This window comes from Aotus nancymaae, unplaced genomic scaffold, assembly GCF_030222135.1.
Source record: "Aotus nancymaae isolate 86718 unplaced genomic scaffold, 86718_ANA_hifiasm-v0.15.2.pri h1tg000011l, whole genome shotgun sequence".
Lineage (NCBI taxonomy): Eukaryota > Metazoa > Chordata > Mammalia > Primates > Aotidae > Aotus > Aotus nancymaae.
The window spans coordinates 41,298,603-41,322,326 of NW_026988422.1; the positions used below are offsets into that span (position 1 = coordinate 41,298,603).

At 50.7% G+C, this 23,724-nt stretch overlaps 1 protein-coding gene and 1 non-coding gene across 5 annotated transcripts; one reads left to right on the top strand and one right to left on the bottom strand.

The window, feature by feature from the left end:
* Positions 1 to 254: 254 nt before the first annotated feature.
* On the top strand, positions 255 to 17,620 carry IVD (isovaleryl-CoA dehydrogenase). Of its 4 annotated transcripts, none has more exons than XM_012462500.2 (12): positions 255 to 466; positions 2,316 to 2,405; positions 2,618 to 2,669; positions 5,975 to 6,144; positions 6,672 to 6,765; positions 6,963 to 7,099; positions 8,917 to 9,013; positions 10,731 to 10,824; positions 11,244 to 11,325; positions 11,927 to 12,031; positions 12,139 to 12,211; positions 14,592 to 17,620. In XM_012462500.2, exons 1-12 carry the CDS (start codon positions 323 to 325, stop codon positions 14,723 to 14,725), a joined length of 1,272 nt encoding a protein of 423 aa, XP_012317923.1. In that variant the 5' UTR covers positions 255 to 322; the 3' UTR covers positions 14,726 to 17,620. The 4 variants fall into 4 exon arrangements, with proteins under 4 accessions (XP_012317923.1, XP_064230918.1, XP_064230920.1 ...); XM_064374849.1 differs by lacking the exon at positions 255 to 466 and adding an exon at positions 488 to 677; XM_064374848.1 differs by lacking the exon at positions 2,316 to 2,405.
* Positions 17,621 to 21,250: 3,630 nt separating this feature from the next.
* LOC135274340 (U6 spliceosomal RNA) lies at positions 21,251 to 21,357 on the bottom strand. Its single transcript, XR_010342184.1, has one exon. It is a non-coding gene; the product is annotated as a U6 spliceosomal RNA (small nuclear RNA).
* Between the last annotated feature and the right edge of the window lie 2,367 nt (positions 21,358 to 23,724).

A 23,724-nucleotide genomic window follows, 5' to 3' on the forward strand; every position in this document is an offset into this window, starting at 1 on the left:
TTTCAACGCAGGGAGATAAAAAGGAAAAAACAATTGCTCGTCTATCACACGAACGACCCACCCTAGGGAGCACGCCAGTATTTCCAGCGGTCGGGGCAGGCCCACAAGGCCTGATGCTGTTGCACTGGCTGGAATCTGGCGGGCGACCACGGCTGATTGGCTCCGGTGAGGCCGAAGGGCAGCTCCGCCTGCGGCGGACCGCGGAAGGTGATTGGCTGCTACAGACCCACCCCCTCGCCGGTTAGCGGGGAGGCGAAGCCTGAATTGGTGGAGCTGGAAGAGCTCACTCAGTTGCATTTCTCGTTCCTGGTGCGGGGCAGAAATGGCGTCTGCGACTCGGCTGCTGGGGCGGCATGTTGGGAGCTGGAGGCTGCGGCCGTCGCTTGCCAGCTTCGTTTCCCAGCGGGCCCACTCGCTTTTGCCCGTGGACGATGCAATCAACGGGCTAAGCGAGGAGCAGAAGCAGGTGAGGAGACTGACCCCCTTCCTGGCCCCAAGGCCTCCTTCCAGCCGTGGCTTTTTTGCCTGTGGGCGATTGGGAGCGCTAGCTCGAGGGCAGGGCGCGGGGCCTCCGGAGCCTCGTCTGTGGAGTGAAGACTTGCGACCGCAAGGCAGGACTGCTGGAAGTAGAGAGGAGTCGAGGCTGGGAGAGCTCCTGAGAGCATGATGGCGTTTTGGTGGGTGATTGACCAGGCTACCGCTTGTGGTACAAGGGTCCTCAATCTGTATGTAGTAGCCCACTTACCCCTGAACACTGAAGTATGCGTCTCACACCTGGGTGATCCTCGTAATCACCAGGGAGTCTTTTTTTGTATAAACACCTAGAGGGTTTCATTTAAAAAGCCACAGTGAGATCTCCTGTCGCTCTTCACCCCATTGGGTTAAAGCACAAAGTTCAACAAGTACTTGAAAGAAGTAGTTAGAGGGCAGGTGCCATGGCTCACGCCTGTAATCCTAGCGCTTTGGAAGGCCGAGGTGGAAGGATTGTTTGAGCTCAGGGGTTTGGGATCAGCCTGAACAACGTAGCCAGACCCCCATCTCATAAAAAGTAGAAAAGAAGAAGTTAGAAATCGAGCGGAACCAGATTCCTTCCTGAGGCTTCGCTTGGAGTCTGGATTTAGTTGGTGGAACTATGAGCCTTTCAGCAACTTCACAGTTTATGTTTCAGAGCTTCGGTGAACCACTTCAGGCAGAAAGGGTTCAATCCCTATTCTCAAGCTTTCCTGCCAAGAGGAGTTTGTAATCTCTCTGAGTATTCAGTCCCTTTTAGTCAAAGGTTCAGGGCCTTGAAAGAGCCTGACACCTGTGGATCTGGAGGCGCCTGGAGTGCAGCTAGAGCACAGTGGGTGGGAGGTGGGAAGGTGCTGAGGAAGCTGGGAGAGTCAGCTGGGGTCAGCTCCTTCAGGGCCTTGCAGGCCTGGTTGAGGAGCTTCTGTTTCATTGGCACAGTGCAAACTAGTGGAATGATTTTTTTTTAATGATTTTTTTTTTTTAGATGGAGTCGCTCTGTTGCCCAGGCGGAGTGCAGTGGTGCTATCTTGGCTCACTGCACCTTCCACCTCCCAGGTTCAAGCGATTCTCCTGCCTCAGCCTCCCGAGTAGCTGGGACTACAGGCATGCGCCACCACGCCTGGCTAATTTTTGCATTTTTAGTAGAGATAGGGTTTCACCATATTAACCACGCTGGTCTTGAACTCCTGACCTTGTGATCCACCCACCTCAGCCTCCCAAAGTGCTGGGATTACAGGTGTGAGCCACCTCGCCTGGCCTGATTATTATTATTATTATTATTATTATTATTATTATTATTTTCGTGATGGAGTTTTACTCCTGTTGCCCAGGCTATAGTGCAGTGGCGCTATCTCGGTTCACTACAACCTCTGCCTCCCACGTTCAAGCAGTTCTTCTGCCTCAGCCTCCCAAGTAGCTGGTATTACAGCCACCACACCTGGCTAATTTTGTATTTTTAGTAGAGAGGGGGTTTCTCTTTGTTGGTCAGGCTGTTCTCCAACTCCCGACCTCAGGTGATCCACCCACCTCGGCCTTCTAAAGTGCTGGGATTACAGGTGTGAGCCACTGTGCCCAGCCAGATTGATTTTTATGTAGGGGAGTGATGTTTTAAAAAGTACCATCAAGCTCTCTAGGCCGAAGACCTTAAGAAAGAGGGGTGAAGATCATCTCTGAGGAGGCATAAAGTACTGAGGCCTCTCAGTCCTATGCTGTTTGGTGAAGTTACTGTGGCCTTTTCTCCTGAATGTGCCCTTGGTAATGGAGATGCTGTCCACAGTGGCATCTGTTTACCTTTCTCCTGTTAGCTTCGTCAGACCATGGCTAAGTTCCTTCAGGAGCACCTGGCCCCCAAGGCTCAGGAGATTGATCGCAGCAATGAGTTCAAGAACCTGCGAGTGAGTTGGGAGGCCCGGGCAGTGGGGGCAGTCTGGGAGTGGGGCTGAGTTGTGCTGCTGCCTGGAAGAGCTCACACAGTTTTGTGGTAAATGAAGCCTCCCTAAGAATGCAGTCCCTCTCTCTGAAGTGTTTGGATCTCATTGTTCCAGCCACATGTGACTGTCTGCCTTCCCCTCAACACTCATTCCGCTCCACTCCATTCTGTTGGCAGGAATTTTGGAAGCAGCTGGGGAACCTGGGCGTATTGGGCATCACAGCTCCTGGTGAGTATAGTGTCTCCCTAAGGAGAAATTTTCTTATGTGCCCTTTAAGACAGTTCCCAAAAGAAGCAGGTAGGGAAGGGAAAGATTGTGCTTAAACCCAGAACTGGGTCGGGCGTGGTAGCTTATGCCTGTAATCCCAGCACTTTGGGAGGCCGACGTGGGTGGATCACCTGAAGTCAGGAGTTTGAGAGCAGCCTGGCCAACATGGTGAACCCCTGTCTCTACTAAATGATACAAAAATTAGCTGGGTTGTGGTTGCAGGCCCCTGTGATCCCAGCTGCTTGGGAGGCTGAGACAGGAGAGTTGCTTGAATCTCGGAGGCGGAGGTTGTGGTGAGCCAAGGTCATACCACTGCACTCCAGCCTGGTTGACAGAGCAAGATTCCATCTCCAAAAAAAAAAAACCCAGAACTGCCTCCTTTGGACCTGTGAAAGCACCCATTAACTGTCAGCCCAGAGAAGAGGACACTCTTCTATGTCATTAGACAGTGATGTGGAGAAGGCAGAGAGATTAATTAGGTTAGCGTGGCTCACTTGGATCAGGATCAGTCCAACTCTTGAACTCTGCATACTTAATAGGTTCCCCCAGGTGATTTGGGAAGTTTAGAAAACTCTGGATCAGGCTGGGCGTGGTGGCTCACGCCTGTAATCCCAGCACTTTGGGGAGGCTGAGGCAGGTGGATCACAAGGTCAGGAGTTGAAGACCAGCCTAGCCAATATGGTGAACCCCGTCTCCATTAAAAATACAAAAATTAGCTAGGCGCGGTGGCAGGCCCCTGTAGTCCCAGCTACTTGGGAGGCTGAGGCAGGAGAATTGCTTGAACTCAGGAGGCGGCAGTTGCAATGAGCCAAGATCGCGCCATTGCACTCCAGCCTGGCGACAGAGCAAAACCCTGTCCCCCCCCAAAAAAAAAGAAAAAGAGAAAAAAGAAAACTCTGGATCAAGTGATTGTCTTCATAGTACCTCAGCCTTAGTGCCTCCCCTAATCCCTGTAAGCTCTGCCCTACCAGTGGCTTCTAGGCAGGAACACTTGGGCAGGTGTGTCCCTGTGGGGATTGCTTGTGTCCTCTACTGCCCACAGGTTAGAGCTCATTTGGGAGCAGATGGCAGGGGGAGGGGGAGAGGGGTGGGCAGGGAAGAGAGATGTCTGTCTAGGCTTCCAGGTGAGGTGGTCAGGTGATGTGTTTAATAGGCTCTCTGGAGGGAGAAGGCAGGGAACTGGCAGCCTCTAGTTTGAATATCTAGTTTGAATCTGAAAGAGGCCCAGCCTGGCTTGAGGTACACAGTAAAGAGATGAGCCTGTGGCCTCACCAGCCAAAGCTTAGAAAGCCCACCCTGTGGGCCGAGTGTGGTGGCTCATGCCTAAAATCCCAGCACTTTGGGAGGCTGAGGTGGGCAGATCATGAGGTCATGAGATCGAGACCATCCTGGCTAACACCGTGAAACCCGATCTCTACTAAAAATACAAAAAATTAGCCGAGCATGATGGCAAGCACCTGTAATCCCAGCTACTTGAAAGGCTGAGTCAGGAGGATCGCTTGAACCTGGGAGGCGAAGGTTGCAGTCAGCCAAGATTGCACCACTGCACTCCAGCCTGGGCAACAGAGCAAGACTCCATCTCAAAAAAATAAAAAGAGAGAAAGCCCACCCTGCTTGGGCCTGTATTCACCCTGGGCATGAGAGTAGGAGTGGAACCCAATAAATATACTTCTCCTTACCTCCTAGAAAGTTTCATCATAGATGATGATAAAATGAAAACACTTAAAGATTAATTGAGACCATCTTAATGTAAAAGTGTTGGGGGAAAGGCTGCTGGGCACTCCTAAGCAAGACTCTCCTATTGTGTTTTGGGGGTTTATGTGCCCCACTCCCTGCAGACAGTATACTTCTGAATCAGACTGTATTTTATGGAAGAAAGAGGCAGTTAGAAATCAGATGAAAATGGCCAAGTGTGGTACTGGGCTCCTGTAATCCCAGCAGCTCCAGATGCCAAGGCAGGAGGATCGCTTGAGCCCAGGAGTTCAAGGCTGCAGTGAGCCATGATTGTACCCTCGCCTGGCAAGAGAGTGAGAGCCCTGCTCTTGGAAAAAAAAAAAAAGAAAATAAATCAGATGAAAACTCTTTCAAGGGGGAACCTGAAAAAGAAAGACAATGCTAGTTCTGGTTTCTGCATGATGTCCTGGTGGCTGTTTCTAATGTCACCTGCCTTCAGGCTTTCCTTCCTGCAGTTGTAGGGGCAGATCAAGCTTTCCTTAGAGTCTAGGACCAGCCCGACTTCTTGGTCAGAGTGAACATGTGCATAGGACCTTGCTAGGCTTGACCCCATCAGCAGGGCTGGGGGTGGTATCAGGTGACCCACCCACTTTGAGTTTGGATCTGCTGCCAAGGAAAACACTCTGGCAGGAATTCTTAAATTCTCTGCCAGCATCTCATCTGCCGTCTGCTGCACAGTCCACCTCCAGATTTTCCCTGAGGCTGTGGCTCTCCTGTCCTGTTACCAGTCCTTCTTCTTTGGGTTCAGCCCTATGCTATAAAATCTCACCTTCCTGGCCGGGCACGGTGGCTCACACCTGTAATCCCAGCACTTTGGGAGGTCGAGGTGGGCAGATCACGAGGTCAGGAATTCAAGACCAGCCTGGCCAACATGGTGAAACACCGTCTCTACTAAAAATACAAAAATTAGCCATGCGTGGTGGAGGGTGCCTGTAATCCCAGCTACTTGGGAGGCTGAGGCAGGAGAATCGCTTAAACCCGGGAGGCAGAGGTTGCAGTGAGCCAAGACTGCACCATTGCACTCCAGCCTGGGCAACAGAGCGAAATTCCATCTCAAAAAAAAAAAAAATTCACCTTCCTTAGCCTTTTGCACACACATCACATCCTCTGGCTTTGTATCATCTGTTCCTGGTGTTTTGGACTCCACCCCTACCCCGATGCCTTTGTTTTTCCTCTGTTAAACTCCAGGCCCTCTTTCTTCATTTATTCATCTGCCTCTGCATTTCTGTAACTTTGTGAGTAGTGGGTGCTCAAGTTGCTCATGTATCTACATCAAGAGTTCTCTCTGGGATAAAGCAGGAGTTGCAATGATTGCCTTCTGAACCACCCCTCAGCCTACCGGCAGCAGCAGGCAAAACCAGTCCAGTGAGCTTGTAAGCAGGTTCGTGTCATCAGCCTATTCATGTTGCTAGTGGACTTTGGAATAGATGCTACAAGGTGTTTCCCTTCTACCAACAAATGTAAGATTCTTACAAATGTCCCAATTTAATCTGGGCTGCCTTTTCCACTCCCTTGTACCACACCACTCCCAGTTCAGTATGGCGGCTCTGGCCTGGGCTACCTGGAGCATGTGCTGGTGATGGAGGAGATATCCCGAGCTTCTGGAGCAGTGGGGCTCAGTTACGGTGCCCACTCCAACCTTTGCCTCAACCAGCTTGTGCGCAATGGGAACGAGGCCCAGAAAGAGAAGTATCTCCCCAAGGTGAGGAAATGCAAGTTAAATACATGCTAATCTCACAGTGCAACCGCCAATTGAAAGACACCCTCTCCCCTTGGTGGGGGCCAGTCAGACCTGCTTTCTGTAGCATGCTGCCATGAACCAAATGTGGTTAGGAAGGGGCCATGGGGCCGGGCGCAGTGGCTCACGCCTGTAATCCTAGCACTTTGGGAGGCCGAGGTGGGTGGATCACCTGAGGTCAAGAGTTCAAGGAAGGGGCCATGGATTACTTTAAAATACTTGAGCCAAAAATATTAAAAATAGGACCAGAACTCTTGCATTGGACACAGAAATGGAAGAGTAGGACTAGCTTCCTTTGCAAAGGGAATGGAAAAAGGAGAAGTATTTTCAGCCTTGTCATCAGGCTTCTTAGAAGAGACTTCTAGGACTTTACTGATACCTTGGTCTGAGAGAGAAGTTTGAAGGGGTGTAATGTGGACAGGAAGAAGCAGTATCAGTGGTCTAGGGTACTCCAAGGTTATAACAAGGTCTATTGGGGGTTTTCCTTGTAGCTGATCAGTGGTGAGTACATTGGAGCCCTGGCCATGAGTGAGCCCAATGCAGGCTCTGACGTTGTCTCTATGAAGCTCAAAGCGGAAAAGAAAGGTAAGGCCACTCTTGACTTGGGAGCCAAAATGGGCAGAGGTACAGACATCAGGGTGAGGGAGCAACAATTGGGGTGGCCCCTGCTGGGTTTCCAGAACTTTTTCAGAGCTGGACAGCTTCTTACGCAGCAGAAGTTCTATGGCCTGGCTGAGACAGGCCAAGATGGCTTGAGCAAATAGCCAACAACCTGCCCTTAGGAGATCACTACATCCTGAATGGCAACAAGTTCTGGATCACTAATGGCCCTGATGCTGACATCCTGATTGTCTATGCCAAGACAGATCTGGCTGCTGTGCCGGCTTCTCGGGGCATCACGGCCTTCATTGTGGAGAAGGTGAGTATAGGTGGGTGCAGGGCCAGGGAGGCTTCTGCCTCCTGACAGTGGTACCAGAGATGGCCCCTTCCACTGATCTCAAATGTGATCAATGTTATGTGTTCTGCAAGGTCCCCAGAGGTGGGGTGAGGCAGAGAGCAGACTGTAAGGAGGGTGACCAAAAAGTCCAGGGAGTCCAGGGCAGATAGCTCACTTCCGAAGACAGTGGAGCCATCCTCAGCGCCAGGCCACACAGGGAGGTCTAGGAAGGGGAGGACTGAAAGGAGGTCGGGATGTGACAGTCAGGGTACCACTGGTGGACCTGGTGAGCGTGGCCACGGGAGACTGAGGTGTGCGGGGGATGCAAGCGGAGCCTGCATCTGCGGCAGCCTTGACAGCAAAAGTGAGAAGGAAGCACAGCAGGAGTTCAGAGGAGAAGTTGGGAGTTCGGGTTTGTTTTTAGGAATAAAAAAACAGCAAATCTTTTGTCAGAAGGAGAAAAAAAAGAAAAGAAAAAGGAAAACGGAGGTAGGAACTGAGATGTGTGGGAAAGAGTTCACAGAACACAGTGGTAAGCGGGAGCAAGAGAGATAAGGATGGGTTACAGGTGATGGTGCAAGAACCACCTGCCTAACAATCAGGAGGAAGCCAGAGCCCTGAAAAGGCTGGGGTCACAGGGGTCGGGGAGTTGGCAGAGAGTTTCTTGAGTGAATATTGTAAAGGTCTGTGGTACCCTCCATAGAGACGGGGGGAAAGTAGCTGTCTAGGGTTGGAGCAGTGGGGACCTGGCTCAGATTGGAAATCTTTCTTTTTTTTTTCTTTTTTGAATCAGAGTCTTGCACTGTTGCCAAGGCTGGAGTGCAATGGCGAAATCTTGGCTCACTGCAACCTCCGCCTCCCAGGTTTATGTGATTCTCCTGCCTCAGCCTTCCAAGTAGCTGGGATTACAGTCACCCGCCACCACACCCAGCTAATCTTTTTGGGTTTTTTTTTTTTTTTTTCAGACAGAGTTTCACTCTTGTTGCCCAGGCTGGAGTGCAATGGCGCGATCTCAGCTAACGACAACCTCCGCCTCCCGGGTTCAGGCAATTCTCCTGCCTCAGCCTCCTGAGTAGCTGGGATTACAGGCACGCGCCACCATGCCCAGCTAATTTTTTGTATTTTTAGTAAAGACGGGGTTTCACCATGTTGACCAGGATGGTCTCGATCTCTTGACCTCGTGATCCACTCGCCTCGGCCTCCCAAAGCGCTGGGATTACAGACATGAGCCACCGTGCCCGGCTGAGTTTGGAAATCTCAAGGTTGCATAACTCTGCCTACATTACAGGGTGAAGGGCACTCTCATTACAGGCGAAGGGCAGCATGTGCCAGCACTCTGCTGGGCACCAACACGCTGCAACCCAGTAGTCCAGGTCAAAGCACAGAGGTGATTCAGTTCAGCCCTGGTGGGATCCCTTTGGGTACAGACAGGAGAACAACAGAGGATAAGGGAATTGACTGGGCTGGTGAGAGTGTCTTGAAAATAATGTCCCCTGGGGGAGGGAAACAAGGCCCAGTGGGGTCAGGAGGGCTCAGAGAATTGAGCATATGATTGAGAAAGAACTGTCCCCGTGAGAACTGGGGAGAACATAAGCTAGCAGCAGAGGAGGCTGGGATCAGTCTGGGGTGTTAGTAGCACCGGAAGGCCCTGAGGGGAGCGTGGGACTGGGATGCTGCCATGCCGTGCAGGTACGGGGACTTGATAGGAAAGTGGATGCGTTCTTCCCAGGGGTTCTTTCCTTTACCAGGCCCCCTTGGGGCTAATCTGTAACCAGGACCACCCTTTGTTTCCTGTAAAGGGTATGCTCGGCTTTAGTACCTCTAAGAAGCTGGACAAGCTGGGGATGAGGGGCTCTAACACCTGTGAGCTCATCTTTGAAGACTGCAAGGTTCCTGGTAAGTAGCACCGAGAATCAGTGAGCCCCTCTCCTGACCCCCTTCCAGGCTGATGTGGCTGTTCTCAAGCTGAGAAAGCCTCTGGGTTAGAGAGGCTCGGCACTGTGGCGCTGGGCTGGGGCTGCTGGACAGCACTCCTTCCTGCAAGCAGGAAGGATCCCTGCAGCAGCATGCCTGACTGGCATCGCACACTCCGCATGAGGTCTGTATTCAGTAGCCAGAGGAGAAGGGTCAGACCTACCCTTTCCCACTGATGTGCTTCAGTCCTTCTCTCTTTTGCCTGTCCGCTGCATGTAACTCATCAACTCATATTTTTGTAAAAAAGTTTTTTAAATGAGTTATTCATTTTTAGTATTAATGATGCTATAAAAACACATCTGAATCCACTGATGGAAGTCAGACTCAGTGAAGAGAAGGCAGTTCTGTTTGGGTGTGAGTATTTTCTCTCCTAAGGAACCGAAGTGTGACGTGGTGGAGCGCTGTGGGAGAACCAGTGCAGCCATCATGTACTAACCAGACCGGGGGCATGGATTTGTTGTTTAGGGTTTTTTTTTGTTTTGAGGAGTCTCACCCTGTCACCCAGGCTAGAGTGCAATGGCATGAGGTTGGCTCACTGCAGCCTCCACCTCCTGGATTTCAACGATTCTCCTACCTCAGCCTCCCAAGTAGCTGGGAATACAGGCACACACCGCCCTGCCCAGCTAATTTTTCTTTTCTTGAGATGGAGTTTCACTCTTGTTGCCCAGGCTGGAGTGCAATGGTGCGATCTCGGCTCACTGCAATCTCCGCCTCCTGGATTCAAATGATTCTCCTGTCTCAGCCTCCCGAGTAGCTGGGATTATAGGCACGTGCCACCACGCTCAACTAATTTTGTATTTTTAGTAGAGACAGGGTTTTACCGTGTTGGCCAGGCTGCTGTCGAACTCCTGACCTCAGGTGATCCACTTGCCTTGGCCTCCCAAAGTGCCAGGATTACAGGCGTGAGACACCATGCCTGACCAGGGGCATGGATTTGATCACGTTAGCTGTCTTCCTCAGCCATATACTATGCCTAATGCCCATAATCTGACAGCCCAGAAAAGTGTGCTTTAATTACAAGGAGCATCCAGGGAAGGGGATCTGTTCAGCTCCTTCTTTGGAGGGAAGAATTCAGTGAGCATTAAAGACAGGTCAGTGGTGTCAACTCATTTTCCTGCCCACACCTCCAAGACCATCCCATGTCCTGGCTTACTGGGTGGAGAGGTGCTCAGCAGCTTCTGTCACTAGCTCTGAATGGCCTGTCTCCTGGACAAAGAAGCTTTCATGGACTACCCTGCAGGGAGCTGACATTGGATCAGAGCTGACTCTACCTGGGGGAAAGAGTAACTCTCTGGTTTCTTTATAGGTGCCTGTGTAGAAAGAGTCAGGGAGGGGTTGGGCGACTTCTAGACCAATTAGCTTTTCTTCTTTCCTGTCCAAGGGAATTCAGAGAGGGAAGGGAAAGATCTAACAACCCTGGGCTTTGTGGCTGGCCTTGTGGATGGGGTGGGGGTCCTGGTAGCTCCACTTCTGACTGGAAGGGGTACACTTGCTCCTTTTCTTTCACCTGGAACCTTAGTTGAAGGTCAGTTGACATATTTGCCTTACTTGAGAGCCATGTTTCCAAATCTAGTACCTTTGATAAAAGTGAGGAGGCTGTGCACAGTTCTCTCCCTCTGACCAGCATTTATCCTGGCAGCTGCCAACATCCTGGGCCATGAAAATAAGGGCGTCTACGTGCTGATGAGTGGGCTGGACCTGGAGCGGCTGGTGCTGGCTGGGGGGCCTCTTGGGTAAGTGTGAGGCTTGGGGGAAGCTGGGCTCTGTTGTCCTCCTTGGTGGGTGACCCACCATGAGCAGCAGCAGCCTTCCCCTTGGGTAGCCAAAGGGAGCCATCTCCTGGCCCTGCACTCTCCTGGGAGACAAAAAGAACCTCCTCCTCCAGTGTTTAATTTCTTCCCACCGCAGGGAAACATCATTAAGTGACAGACAAAAGGCCTGAGGAGCAGGGGGTGATTTACTCAGCTGTGAAACGACATCTGGGCTCTAATGCCCCCTGTACCTGTGGTCGGTCAAGGCCATAACTGTGGCAAGAGTTTCTGAAGCTGCTTTTCTCCTCCCTGGGACTCTGGCCTTCCCACACTAGCATTTTGCCTCTGCACCTGGTGGTGGGATGAGGAGGTGCTCATGGGGCCTTTCTCCTTTCTGGTAGGCTCATGCAAGCGGTCCTGGACCACACCATTCCCTACCTGCACGTGAGGGAAGCCTTTGGCCAGAAGATCGGCCACTTCCAGGTGAGCTGAGTGCTTTTGCTGACATGTGCTCTTCAACTGGGCTAAAGTTTTCTTTGAAGAGAGAGGAAGTGGGGCGAGCACCGTGGATGTTTACTATCTTCTCTAGCAAATTCAGCTTGACTGCTTGGAATGCAGTTTTCCTCAGTGTGCAGCTGGGCTCTGGAAGTCATCAGGAAGTTTGTCACATTGCCACCTCGATTCCTGTGTAAGGTGGATGAACTAGATATTGTGAGGTTGGAGAGTGAAGCATGCAGGTTGTGGGGGGCAGAAGGGAAAGAGGTTGACATTTGCAGTTAGACCTTCTGGTCTGAAAAAGCTGCTGGAAGGTAATAAGCATTGCAGTAGATGGTGCCTTGGGAGCCATGCCTTTCAGAGGCAGTGATGGCCACTGTAGGGTTCAGTGTGGGCCGTGGAACAGCCACTCTCTGGCCATGCTAACTCCCACATCTGCCTATCCATCTCCGCCATCCTGGGTAAATCCCATCTCCTCTCCATGCACCTGCTTCCTCATCCTTGGCTGTCTTATTGCCGTTGCTGACCTGCTTTTCGTAACTGGGAGAGTGTTCCACCATGTTGACCTGTGACCTCCCTTTGTGCCCAGTTGATGCAGGGGAAGATGGCTGACATGTACACCCGCCTCATGGCGTGTCGGCAGTATGTCTACAATGTCGCCAAGGCCTGCGATGAGGGCCACTGCACTGCCAAGGTGAGGGCCGGCCTCAGTGGAGGAGAGGCAGGGGCAGTGAGCCGGCTGCTGGGCCTTGCTGTCTGTGTGCCTCGAAGGCCCCTGCTGACCCGAGCTTCCTCCTGTAGGACTGTGCAGGTGTGATTCTTTACTCAGCTGAGTGTGCCACACAGGTAGCCCTGGACGGCATTCAGTGTTTCGGTGAGTGGCCCCCACTCCTCATTCCTAGGGCTCCCTCGCTCGTGGGGCCTGTAGCTGCTTCAGAAAGCGGTTTCAGGGTGGGCGCAGTGGCTCATGTCTCTAATCCTAGCACTTTGGGAGGCCAAGGCGCATGGATCACCTGAGGTCAGGAGTTCGAGACCAGGCTGGCCAACATGGAGAAACCCCATCTCTAATAAAAATACAAAAATTAGCTGGGCATGATGGCGCATGCCTGTAATCCCAGCTACTTGGGAGGGTGAGACAGGAGAATTGCTTAAATCTGGGAGGTGGAGGTTGCAGTGAGCCAAGATCACACCATTGCACTCCAGCCTGGGTGAAAGAGCGAGACTCCATCTCAAAAAAAAAAGAAAAAGCAGTTGCCTCTCCAATTCTCACTATGTGCTTATGCTAGGCCCAGCTGAGCTGGCACCTTTAGGCTCTTTCTGTCCCAGTTGCAAGGAAGAAATGGAAAGCTAATGAGAAAACTGCTAGAGACCAGGAGTTGCTGTTGCCTTTGGCAACACCCCCATCTCATCCTCCCTGCCCGGTCTCATAGACACCAGGAAATGGGGAAAGGGAGATGTCTCAGGTAGACCAGCCTTGTTTCCATCCAGTGCAGTGGTTAAGAGCACAGACTTGAGCCGGGCAGCCGAGGTTTGAATTCTCGAGCTGCTATGCCAGCGTCTTCTCGTCCCTGCTTGCCATGTCTGTCAGTGGCTCCGCCATTTCTTTGTTTGGTATCCTCAACACTCTGGGTGGCCTTTCAGCCACAACCTCTTACCCACCCTACCCCCAACAAGGCACAGGAGTCCCCTCTTTTCTTCGGCTTGTCTCTCCATGGTTTCAGTTACTGTGGTCAACCAAGGTCCAAAAATACTAAATGGAGCTGGGCGAGGTAACTCATGCCTGTAATCCCAGCAGTTTTGGAGGCCGAGGCAGGTGGATCATCTGAGGTCAGGAGTTGGAGACCAGCCTGGCCAACATGAAGAAACCCTGTCTCTACTACAAATACAAAAATTAACTGGGCGTGACGGTGCGTGCCTGTAATCCCAGCTACTTGGGAGGCTGAGGCAGGAGAATCACTGGAACCTGGGAGGCGGAGGTTGCAGTGAGCTGAGATTGCGCCATTGCACTCCAGCCTGGGTGACAGAGCAAGACTTCATCTCAAAAAAAAAGAAAAGCATGGCCAGGCTTGGTCGCTCACACCTATAATCCCAACACTTTGGTGGCTGAGACAGGTGGATCATCTGAGGTCAGGAGTTGGAGACCAGCCTGGCCAATATGCTAAAACCCTGTCTCTACTAAAAATACAAAAAAAATTAGCCAGGCATAGTGGCAGGCACCTGTAATCCCAGCTACTCGAGAAGCTGAGGCTGAAGAATCGCTTGAACCCAGGAGGTGAAAGTTGCAGTGACCGGAGATCGCACCATTGTACTCCAGCCTGGGTGACAAGAGCAACACTCCGGCTCAAAAAAAAAAGCCAGAGGCCAGGCGCAGTGACTCTTGCCTGTAATCCCAGCACTTTGGGAGGCCGAGGCGGGCAGATCACATGAGGTCAGGAGTTTGAGACCAGCCTGACCAACATGAAGAAACCCTGTCTCTACTAAAATTACAAAATTAGCCAGGCGTGGTGAAGCATGCCTGTAGTCCCAGCTACTTGGGAGGGTGAGGCAGGAGAATCACTTGAACCCGGGAGGCAGAGGTTGCGGTGAGCCGAGATTGTGCCATTGCACTCCAGACTGGGCAACAAGAGCGAAACTCCATCTCAGGAAAAAAAAAAAGCAAGCTAAATGGAAGTTCCTAGAAATAAACAATTCATAAGTTTAAAGTCCACGCCATCCTAAAAAGCGTGATGAGTGTTGTGCCATGCTCCTCTGTCATGTTTGGTAGTGAGTCATCCTTTTGTGCAGCATATCCATGCTGTGTGGGCCACCTGCCTGTTGGTAATCACCTAGGGTATCCATTCAGCCATCTCAGTAACACCGTGCCTGTGTCCAAGTAACCCGTATTTTACTAAGTGGCCCCAAAGTGCAAGAGTAGTGATGCTGGCATGTGGTTATAATAGTTCTATTTTAGCATTATTATTGTTAATCTCTTACTTTGCCTAACTCATAAATTAAACTTTCTAATAAGTATGTATGTATAGGGAAAATATATATGGGGTTTGGTACTGTCCACAGTTTCAGGCATCCGCTGGGGTCTTGGAATGTATCCCCCAAGGATAAGGAGGGACTAGTGTATTCCCCAAACCCCTCCCTCTCGCTCCCTTTTGCTCGTCTCTCCTCCGGTGGCCTGTTCTATATACTTGGCCTTCTGTTTGCTCTTTGTTACACCCACTGTCAGTCACTTCCTTTCTTCTCTGCCCAAACCCTGGTTGCAGGTGGCAATGGCTACATCAATGACTTTCCCATGGGCCGCTTTCTTCGAGATGCCAAGCTGTATGAGATAGGGGCTGGAACCAGCGAGGTGAGGCGGCTGGTCATCGGCAGAGCCTTCAATGCGGACTTTCACTAGTCCCAAGACCCCCTTTCCTTGCACCTAGAGGCCTTTCTTGGGAAGTATAGATGTGGCGGCTCTCCCACCCTGCCCGCAGCAGGCTCTCCTGCCCAGCCGCTCTTCTTGCGTCAACCCTCTGGCCTCTGGATGAGGTTGCATTCTACAACATTCTACATAACGGCTGCCAAGCACATGGGCCTCACAGCCAGGCCAGTGCCAGGACTAGTGTTCTGTAATTTAAAATGGACTCAGCAGGAAGCATATTGTCGGGGGATTGTTCGGATGGGCTTTGGTGACTCTGTGCCCTTGCTCTCTAACTTTCGAGCCCACTTCCCAGGGTAGGCACCTGGGGGCAAGCAGGTACCCACTTCTTCTTCTTGGGTGAGGCCTCTGACAGGGAGATCTCTCTGCTCAAGCACAGCAGAATCATGGCCCCCTCCAGGTACTAGAACTGGGTACAGGTTGAATATCCCTAATACTGAAATCTGAGACACTTCTGGTTCCAAGCATTTTGGATAAGGCATACTTAACTTGCAGCCTCTTTTCTGGGAGAAAAAAAAATACAAAAAGCCTAGCCCAGCCAGGCACAGTGACTCATGCCTATAATCCCAGCACTTTGGAAGGCCGAGGTGGGTGGATCACTTGAGGTCAGGAGTTCAAGACCAGCCTGGCCAACATGGTAAAACCCTGTCTCAACTAAAAATACAACAAAATTAGCTGAGCGTGGTGGCAGGCACCTGTAATCCGAGCTACTTTGGGAGGCTGAGGCAGGAGAATTGCTTTAACCCAGGAGGGAGAGGTTGCAGTGAGCCAACATTGCACCATTGCACTCCAGCCTGGGTGATGAGAGCAAAACTCTGTCTCAAAAAAAAAAAAAAGCCTAGCCCTTGTTTCTTCCAGTTTCTAGAGACAGCAGCTCCTAGCATGTGAGCGCATGTGCTTGGCCAGGCATGGTGGCTCACACCTGTAATCCCAGCACTTTAGGAGGCCAAAGTGGGAAGATCACTTGAGCCTAGGAGTTCAAGGCTGTAGTGCGCTATGATGAGGCCACTGTACTCCAGCCTGGGCAACAGAGTGAGACCCTGTGTCTAAACATAAAAGTAAATGGGCTGAGCGTGGTGGCTCATGCCTGTAGTCCCAGCACTTTGGGAGGCCGAGGCAGGTGGATCACAAGGTCAGGAGTTTGAGTCCAGCCTGGCCAATATGGTGAAACCCCATCTCTACTAAAAATACAAAAAAAATTAGCCAGGCATGGTGACGCATACCTGTAATTGCAGCTACTCAGCAGGCTGAGGCAGGAGAATCGCTTGAGCCTAGAGGCAGAGGTTGCAGTGTGCTGAGATTGTGCCACTGCACTCCAGCCTGGGTGACCAAGTGAGACTCCATCTCAAAAAATAATAATAATTTAAAATTTAAAAACGATGCCTGGGTGCCGTGGCACACGCCTATAATCCCAACACTTTGGGAGGCCGAGGCAAGTGGATCACTTGAGCTCAGGAGTTCAAGACCAGCCTTGCCAACATGGTGAAACCCTGTCTCTACTAAAAATACAAAAATTAGCCAGGGATGGTGGTACTCGCCTGTAATCCCAGCTACTCGGGAGGCTGAGGCAGGAGAATCGCTTGAACCCAGGAGACAGAGGTTGCAATGAGCCAAGATGGCACCACTGTACTCCAGCTTGGGCCATAGAGCGAGACTGTCTCAAAAAAGAAAGATAAATGAACACACGTGCTGCTAAGAATCTGCAGTGGGGCAAAGCAGAAGGCAGCGTGCTTTTGTGTGCTGTTGGAGACTGGCTCCTCCTGAGGAGCACCTCTGAACCCTTGTGCACTGCCCTGCCACAGACACCATCCAGTCCTGGCCATGTGATCACCCACAGCTGACTGGGCAGCAGGCACAGGCCCTACCCGAGCATGCCTGAGTGGGCTGGCCTGACTCCAGCTGAGGCTGCCTGTGTACCTTTCTCCAGACACCCTATGGCTAATTTTGTTACAACTGCAGAGTGACTGCTGCCATTTTGTATTAAATACGTTGCGAAGCAAACCCTCTGCTTCTAAACCAGTGTTTTTGGGGAGAAACAATCTGTTCGCCACTGCTTCCTGTCTGGATTCAGCTTGTGTCCTTGGAGAGTGGCTGGTCCAGGCCCTATTCATGCCCTCCAGCCCGTCCTTTCATGAGAGACAGGAAGGTAAAATCAGCCCTTAGGATAGAGGTCTCAGCCTCCCTTTCCCAGATCTCCCAGTGAGTTTTCAAGGAAGCAGGGAGCCCAGAGTGGTAAGTTCATACAGCAGAAGGAAGCTTACAAATTTCTGAAAACCACCTCTATGTTTTTAAAAAGATCAACACAATTTGGCTTTCTTTAGGTCTAAACTGGAACTAGAATCCAGATCTGCTAGTGTCAAAAATGTGGGTGTTCTGAGAATTCCAACCTGGGGCCCCACTATACAGGAGTCTGGATAGAGGATGGTCTGAGAAGGGAATGGGTCTGGGTTGTTAGACTCCTGAGCTCCTGTAAGAGGGAACTGGTTTTCTTGGGTCTCAGCCCAGCCGCGCCTATCCTGGCTTTTGGTCCCGGCCTGCAGCCAAGTGCTGTTCCAGCTTAAGTCTCCACAGGTGGGGTTAGCTCCTCACCAACCCTAGTTCAGTCCCATCCTGAGGGCAAAATCCTGGGCTCATAGGCAGTCCCTTCACATCCCTGTCTTGCCCCCTGCTGTGTTGGAGATGAATGTGACTAAAAGGGCCATCTCGCTGGCTTAGTGTGTGGCTGGAGCGACCACACACTAAGATACAATGTGGCAGAATTCATCCAGTTTGTCTAAGCCCTGCCGACTTGGGGAGGTGATTGCTCTCCTGATTCTGTGTGTGACGCAAAAGAGAAATGTTTTAAAAATAAAAGCAAAAAACCAAAATGAACCATGTAGCCTGCGTGGTAAATGGAAGAGCAAGGGGCACGTCTGCTTTGGTTCTGGTGGGTGTGTTTGGTTGTCTACACGCGTTGGGCAAATCTGCAGCACAGCTGCCAGCACTGCTCCCGCCGCGGCTGCCTCTTATTCCACTCCAGTTTTAGGCAGGTCACACTCTCAGGACAGAGTGCTGCTGTTGATGCTGCCCGCCCTGTGGAAGGGCAACAGAACCTAGGGATGTTTTTTAAGCATGGTCTGAGCACACCCCTTATCAGAATTTGGCAACCAGGAAGAAAAATGCAGGTTCCTCGATCCTGCCCCAGACCTAATCGCATCCCCGCAGGTGATTCTAGACAACGGCGACCACCATGTGGGTCCTAGAGCGGGCTTCCCCAGGAGTCTGTGTCCTAATTCTAAATCCATATAATCTAATGATAACAACCGTGTAACCCTCTCAAGTCTGAGCTCCTTAATCTTTGCACAACCGGTGCGGGAGGCAAGGTTTCGCGCAAGGCCCCCTTCCAGAAGACCGGTAAGGTGAATTGCCCTCGGCGGGATGGACTAAAGCTGGTGTAAACGCAGTATGTGGTCTGGGGAGGGGTGCCCAGTCCACCACCTGCCGGGCAGGAGCTGGGACCTAGGCCCCGGGTGGTCATCTGTCGAGACCCCCAACCTAGGGTGGGTCCAGAGTCCTTCCTCTGACCCTCTCCCTCGCGGCAGCGCACTTCTTGGAGCGCAGCACTGGCTCACCAGACCCACCCAGCTCAGGTGCCGCATGGAGCTTGCCTGCCCCCTGCCGGCCGACCACAGGATTGCAGACGCGCGGAGCCCGTCTTTCTGGCCTTTGCCCGGAGTTCTGGTTCCAAGGCTCCCAGTCTGGGATTTCAGGACTCAACGACGTTTTGTTTTAGCCAATAAGTACATTAAAGGGAAGGGGGCAGGAGAAGGCTATCCTCTGTTATCATCATTTCATACAAGGCCTTTTTTTTTTTTTTAAGAGTCTCACTTTGTCACCCAGGCTGGAGTGCATGGCGCAACCCGGCTCACTGCAACCTCCACATCTTGGGTTCAAGCGATTCTCATGCCTCAGCCTCCCAAATAGCTGAGATAACAGGTATGTGCTACCATGCCAGGCTATTTTTTGTATTTTTAGTAGAGATGGTTTCACCATGTTGGCCAGGTTGGTCTCTAACTCCTGGCCTCAAGTGATCCACCAGCCTCAGCCTCTCAAAGTGCTGGGATTACAGGTTTGAGCCATGGTGCCTGGACAAGAATGGTCATTTCTAACAAAAAGTATAAAGGGGTTGGCACGTTGGCTCACACCTGTAATCCCAGCACTTTGGGAGGCCAAGGCAGGTGGATCACCTGACTCCAGGAGTTCGAGATCAGCCTGACCAACATGGAGAAACCCCGTCTCTACTAAAAATATAAAAAATTAGCCAGGCGTGGTGGTGAATGCCTGTAATCCCAGCTACTTGGGAGGCTGAGGCTGAGGCTTGTTGCTCCAGCCTGGGCAAGAAGAGCAAAATTCCATCTCAAAAAAAAAAAAAAAAAAGTTAAAGGATACAAACTCAGACAATGGCCAGGATTTTTATTCATTTATTTATTTTTGAGACAGGGTCACACTATGTCACCCAGGCTGGAGTGCAGTGGCATGATCTCAGCTTACTGCAGCCTTGACCTCCCGGGCTCAAGCAATCCTCTGGCTTCAGCCCTCCCCCTTGCCAGCCCCCCAGTATCTGGGACTGGAGGCATGAACCACCATGCCAGACTAATTTTTGTATTTTTTGTAGAACCAGGCTTTCACCATGTTGCCCAGGCTGGGCTCAAACTCCTGGGCTCAAGAGATCCTCATGCTTCTGCCTCCCAAAGTGCTGGGATTATAGGCACTGACCCAATGTCCCCAGCCCTTAAATTTTTGTATGTGCTTCATGTTCACGATTTTTAAAAATACTAGTGTTCAAAAGCTTATTTTTAAAAATAAAAGTCCCCTGTCCCTCCTATCCCCATTCCCAATCCCAGGACAAAACCACTTTTGAATCTTTAAGGAGCTTCTTTTGGTAATTCACTTCATGCCTCTAAGTGACATGCTTACTTACTGATTTAATTGTAGGCTTTTTTTTTTTTTTTTTTTTACAGAATCTCTGTCACCCAGGCTAGCATGTAGTGGCGTAATCTAGGCTCACTGCAACCTCCGTCTCCCGGGTTCAAGCAATTATTCTGCCTCAGCCTACCAAGTAGCTGGAATTATAGGCACACACCACCACGCTGGCTAATTTTTGTATTTTTAGTAGAGACGGGGGTTTGACCATATTGGCCAGGCTGGTCTCGAACCCCTGACCTCATGATCCACCTGCCTCGGTCTCCCAAAGTGCTGGATTACAGGCATGAACCACCGCGCCCGGACCAAGGATAGTTCTTTAAAGTATATACGTTTGATTTATGAAAAGTTATGGCCATACTTTTTTACTTCCTCTGGCCAGCCCTGTCCATGGGCCAGTGTTTGGGAGCCCTGGAATCAGGTGCTGCAGAGCCCCATCCACATTCCTGGATGTCCCCAGCCCCTGCCCACACTTGGTACCCAGAGCCCACAGCTATGCTAGTGCCAAGTGGGAGCTCTCCTCTCCCTGTGTGCTCTACCCGGTTACTTTTGCAGGGACCATTCCAGAATTCAGCCTCTCCCTCACCCACCACCCACCTGCTCTCAGAGGCTAGCCTGGTATCTCTTAAATATTTCTTGGATCTTCAACATCCTGCCAACTTGCCTCCCTTCATCCAGGCCATGCCCCTTAACCCTTCCTCTACACTGAACCAGTGAACTATCAAGCTCCCCAAAAAATTCTTCAGTAGCTGCCAGCACCTATAAGATCTAAGGCTTGGCAAGGCAAATATGACTCTAATCTCCCTGGGCCTTCCCCTTCTGCTACTTTCCTCCTTCCCTGCTGAATGTTCGTGTTCTTGTTGCAAGGAGTCCTCACTGCTGTGTTTCTTTTTTTTTTTTTTTTTTTAATTGCATTTTAGGTTTTGGGGTACATGTAAGAACATGCAAGGTTGTTGCATAGGTGCATACATGGCAGTGTGATGTGCTGCCTTCCTCCCCATCACCTATATCTGGCATTTCTCCCCATGCTATCTCTCCCCAACTCCCCACCCCCGCTGTCCCTCCCCTATTTTCCCCCGACAGCCCCCAGTGTGTGATGCTGCCCTCCCTGTATCCATGTGTTCTCATTGTTCAACACCCACATATAAGTGAGAACATGTAGTGTTTGATTTTCTGTTCTTGTGTCAGTTTGCTGAGAATGATGGTTTCCAGGTTCATCTGTGTCCCTACAAAGGACACAAACTCATCGTTTTTGATGGCTGCATAGTATTCCATGGTGTATATGTGCCACATTTTCCCTGTCCAGTCTATCATCGATGGGCATTTGGGTTGGTTCCAGGTCTTTGCTACTGTAAACAGTGCTGCAGTGAACATTTGTATGCATGTGTCCTTATAGTAGAACGATTTATAATCCTTTGGATGTATACCCAGTAATGGGATTGCTGGCAAATGGAATTTCTATTTCTAGGTCCTTGAGGAATCACCACACGGTATTCCACAATGGTTGAACTAATTTACACTCCCACCAACAGTGTTAAAAAAAATATGGAATGCTTCACGAATTTCCATGTCATCCTTGCGCAGGGGCCATGCTAATCTTTTCTGTGTCGTTCCAATTTTAGTATATGTGCTGCTGAAGCGAGCACGCTGCTGTGTTTCTTACCCCTGTGCCTTTGCCCCAGCTGGTCTGGGGCAGCTCGGGAAGTCCTTCCAGCCCTTCAACCTTTCTCTTGCTTCCTCATCTCTAAAGCCTTAAGCCAGGGCCTGCCTCCTTCAGGAAGACCTCCCTTCCCCAACCTTTCCTCACTCCTCTGTCCCCATGTCATCCATCCTGGATGGGTCCCCTTCCTCCTTCTCCCTGGGCATATCTACACTGATGGGCTTGCCACACAGTTGTGTTTCCTCGGCATTAGGCAGGCTATGAACTTGAGGGCCAGGACTGTGATTTTTTTTTTTTTTTTTTTTTTGAGACAGAGTCTCACTCCGTCTTGCCCAGGCTGGAGTGCAGTGCAATGGCGTGCTCTCGGCTCACTGCAACCTCTGCTTCCCAGGTCAAGCAATTCTCTGCCTCAGCCACCTGAGTAGCTGGGATTATAGGCACCCGCCACCACACCCAGTTAATCAGGACTGTGATTTGACTGTCTTTACATGATCACCATCCAGCACAGTTCCTAACATGTAATAGGTGTACAACAAATGTTTATTGAAAGAGTAGATGAGTAGTCACATGACACTTAGCTCACATTTTGCTGGTATACAGTTTTTTTTGTGTATATGGTGCTCTCTGAGTGTATTATACTATCTTTGAGGTCAAAAACCATCTCTCACTTATCTGAACCCTCCCAATAGCACCCAGGGCTCACAGTAAGTGCTCAGTGGCTATGTTCATGCTGAATGAGTGAAATGACAGGTGGGCCAGAGCCCTGGCCTAATCCCAGCATTGGCAGAAACAGCAGGGCCAGCCGGCTTTGCCTGGCCCTGTTTTCTCCAGGCCTTCCCACCCTGGAGTGGCTGGGGCCCAGCTGCAGAAGAGAGGCCCTCACCCCCCATACTCCTCTGACCCACTCAGAGACAGAAGGAGGAAGCTGTGATAAAAGACCGTGACCCCTCCTCTGCCAGCTCAGGATGAGAAAGGGAGCTGGACGGGGAAAGGGGCAGAGCAGAACCACACATCATCTGTGTTCTTGTGTAAAATGCATGGTATATATGGGAGAGTATGTAACATGCACATATGCCGTGTGAAAAATAATAAAATAAACTCCTGTGTACCCAACATGCAGGTCAATGAAGAGTATTCCAAGCCCATGTGCTCCTCCTTGACACATTTGCCCCAAGAGAGCCACCATCTTGAATTTGGTGATAATCCTCCCCCTTTTTTTTTTTTTTACAAGATGAGGTTTCATCATGATGGCCAGGCTGGTCTTGAACTCCTGACCTCAGGTGATCCACCCACCTCAGCCTCCCAAAGTGCTAGGATTACAGGCGTGAGCCACCACGCCCAGCTCCTCCCCTTACCTTTCTTGATGACTTCCTGCCTCTGTATAGTTCCCTGAACAATATTAAGTAGCCTGATTTCAAACTTTCTATAGCTGGATTCATACCATATATATATTCTTCCATGTCTTGCTTTTTGATTCATCATTATATAGGTTTTGTTTTCTTGCTTTTTTGTTTTGTTTTGAAACAGGGTCTCACTCTGTTCATAATCACAGCTCACTACAGCCTCAATCTCCTGGGCTCAAGCCATCCTCCCACCTGGGCCTCCCAAGTAACTGGGATTACAGGGGTGTGCTATGATGCTCAGCTAATTTTTGTATTTTTTGTAGAGATTAGGTTTCATCATGTTGACCAGGCTGGTCTCAAACTCCTGGGCCTAAGGGATCTGCCTGCCTTGGGCTCCCAAAGTGGCCTCCATGCCTAGCTCTTTTAAATTTTGTATTGTTTTTGAGACAGGGCATCACTTTGTCACCCAGGCTGGAGTGTAGCGGCACAGTCATGACTAACCACAGCCTTGACCTCCCGGGCTCAAGTGATTCTCCCACCTCATCCTCTCCAGTAGCTGGGATTGTAGGCCCAGTTCAGCTATTTCTTTTATTTTCTTAAATGTTTGTAGAGACAGGGTCTCACCATGTTGCCCAGGCTGGTCTCCTAAGCTCAAGTCTTCCTCCCGCTTCAGCCTCCCAAAGTGCTGGGATTACAGGTATGAGCCACGGCACCCAGCCTCATTCATGTTAATGAGCAGGACTGTAATCACTTCCATTTTTTTTCCACAATGTGGAAATATAACAATTTAATTGTCCATTCTACTGTTGATGGACATTTGGGCTGTTTCTAGTTTGGGGCTATTCTAAATATTCCTGGCCAGATGCAGTGGCTCATGCCTATAATCTCAGCAGTTTGGGAGGCGAGGTAGGCAAATCACCTGAGGTCAGGAGTTTGAAAAGAGCCTGGCCGACATGGTGAAACCCCATCTCTACTAAAAATACAAAAATTAGCCGGGCATGGTGACGGGC

Excerpts from the sequence above, each read along its gene's own strand:
- IVD (XM_012462500.2), top strand. The coding sequence starts at position 323 with ATGGCGTCTGCGACTCGGCTGCTGGGGCGGCATGTTGGGAGCTGGAGG. Across the intron at positions 6,145-6,671 it reads AAGAGAAGTATCTCCCCAAG|CTGATCAGTGGTGAGTACAT; the intron begins GTGAGGAAATGC and ends TTTTCCTTGTAG. Across the intron at positions 12,032-12,138 it reads AGGGCCACTGCACTGCCAAG|GACTGTGCAGGTGTGATTCT; the intron begins GTGAGGGCCGGC and ends TTCCTCCTGTAG.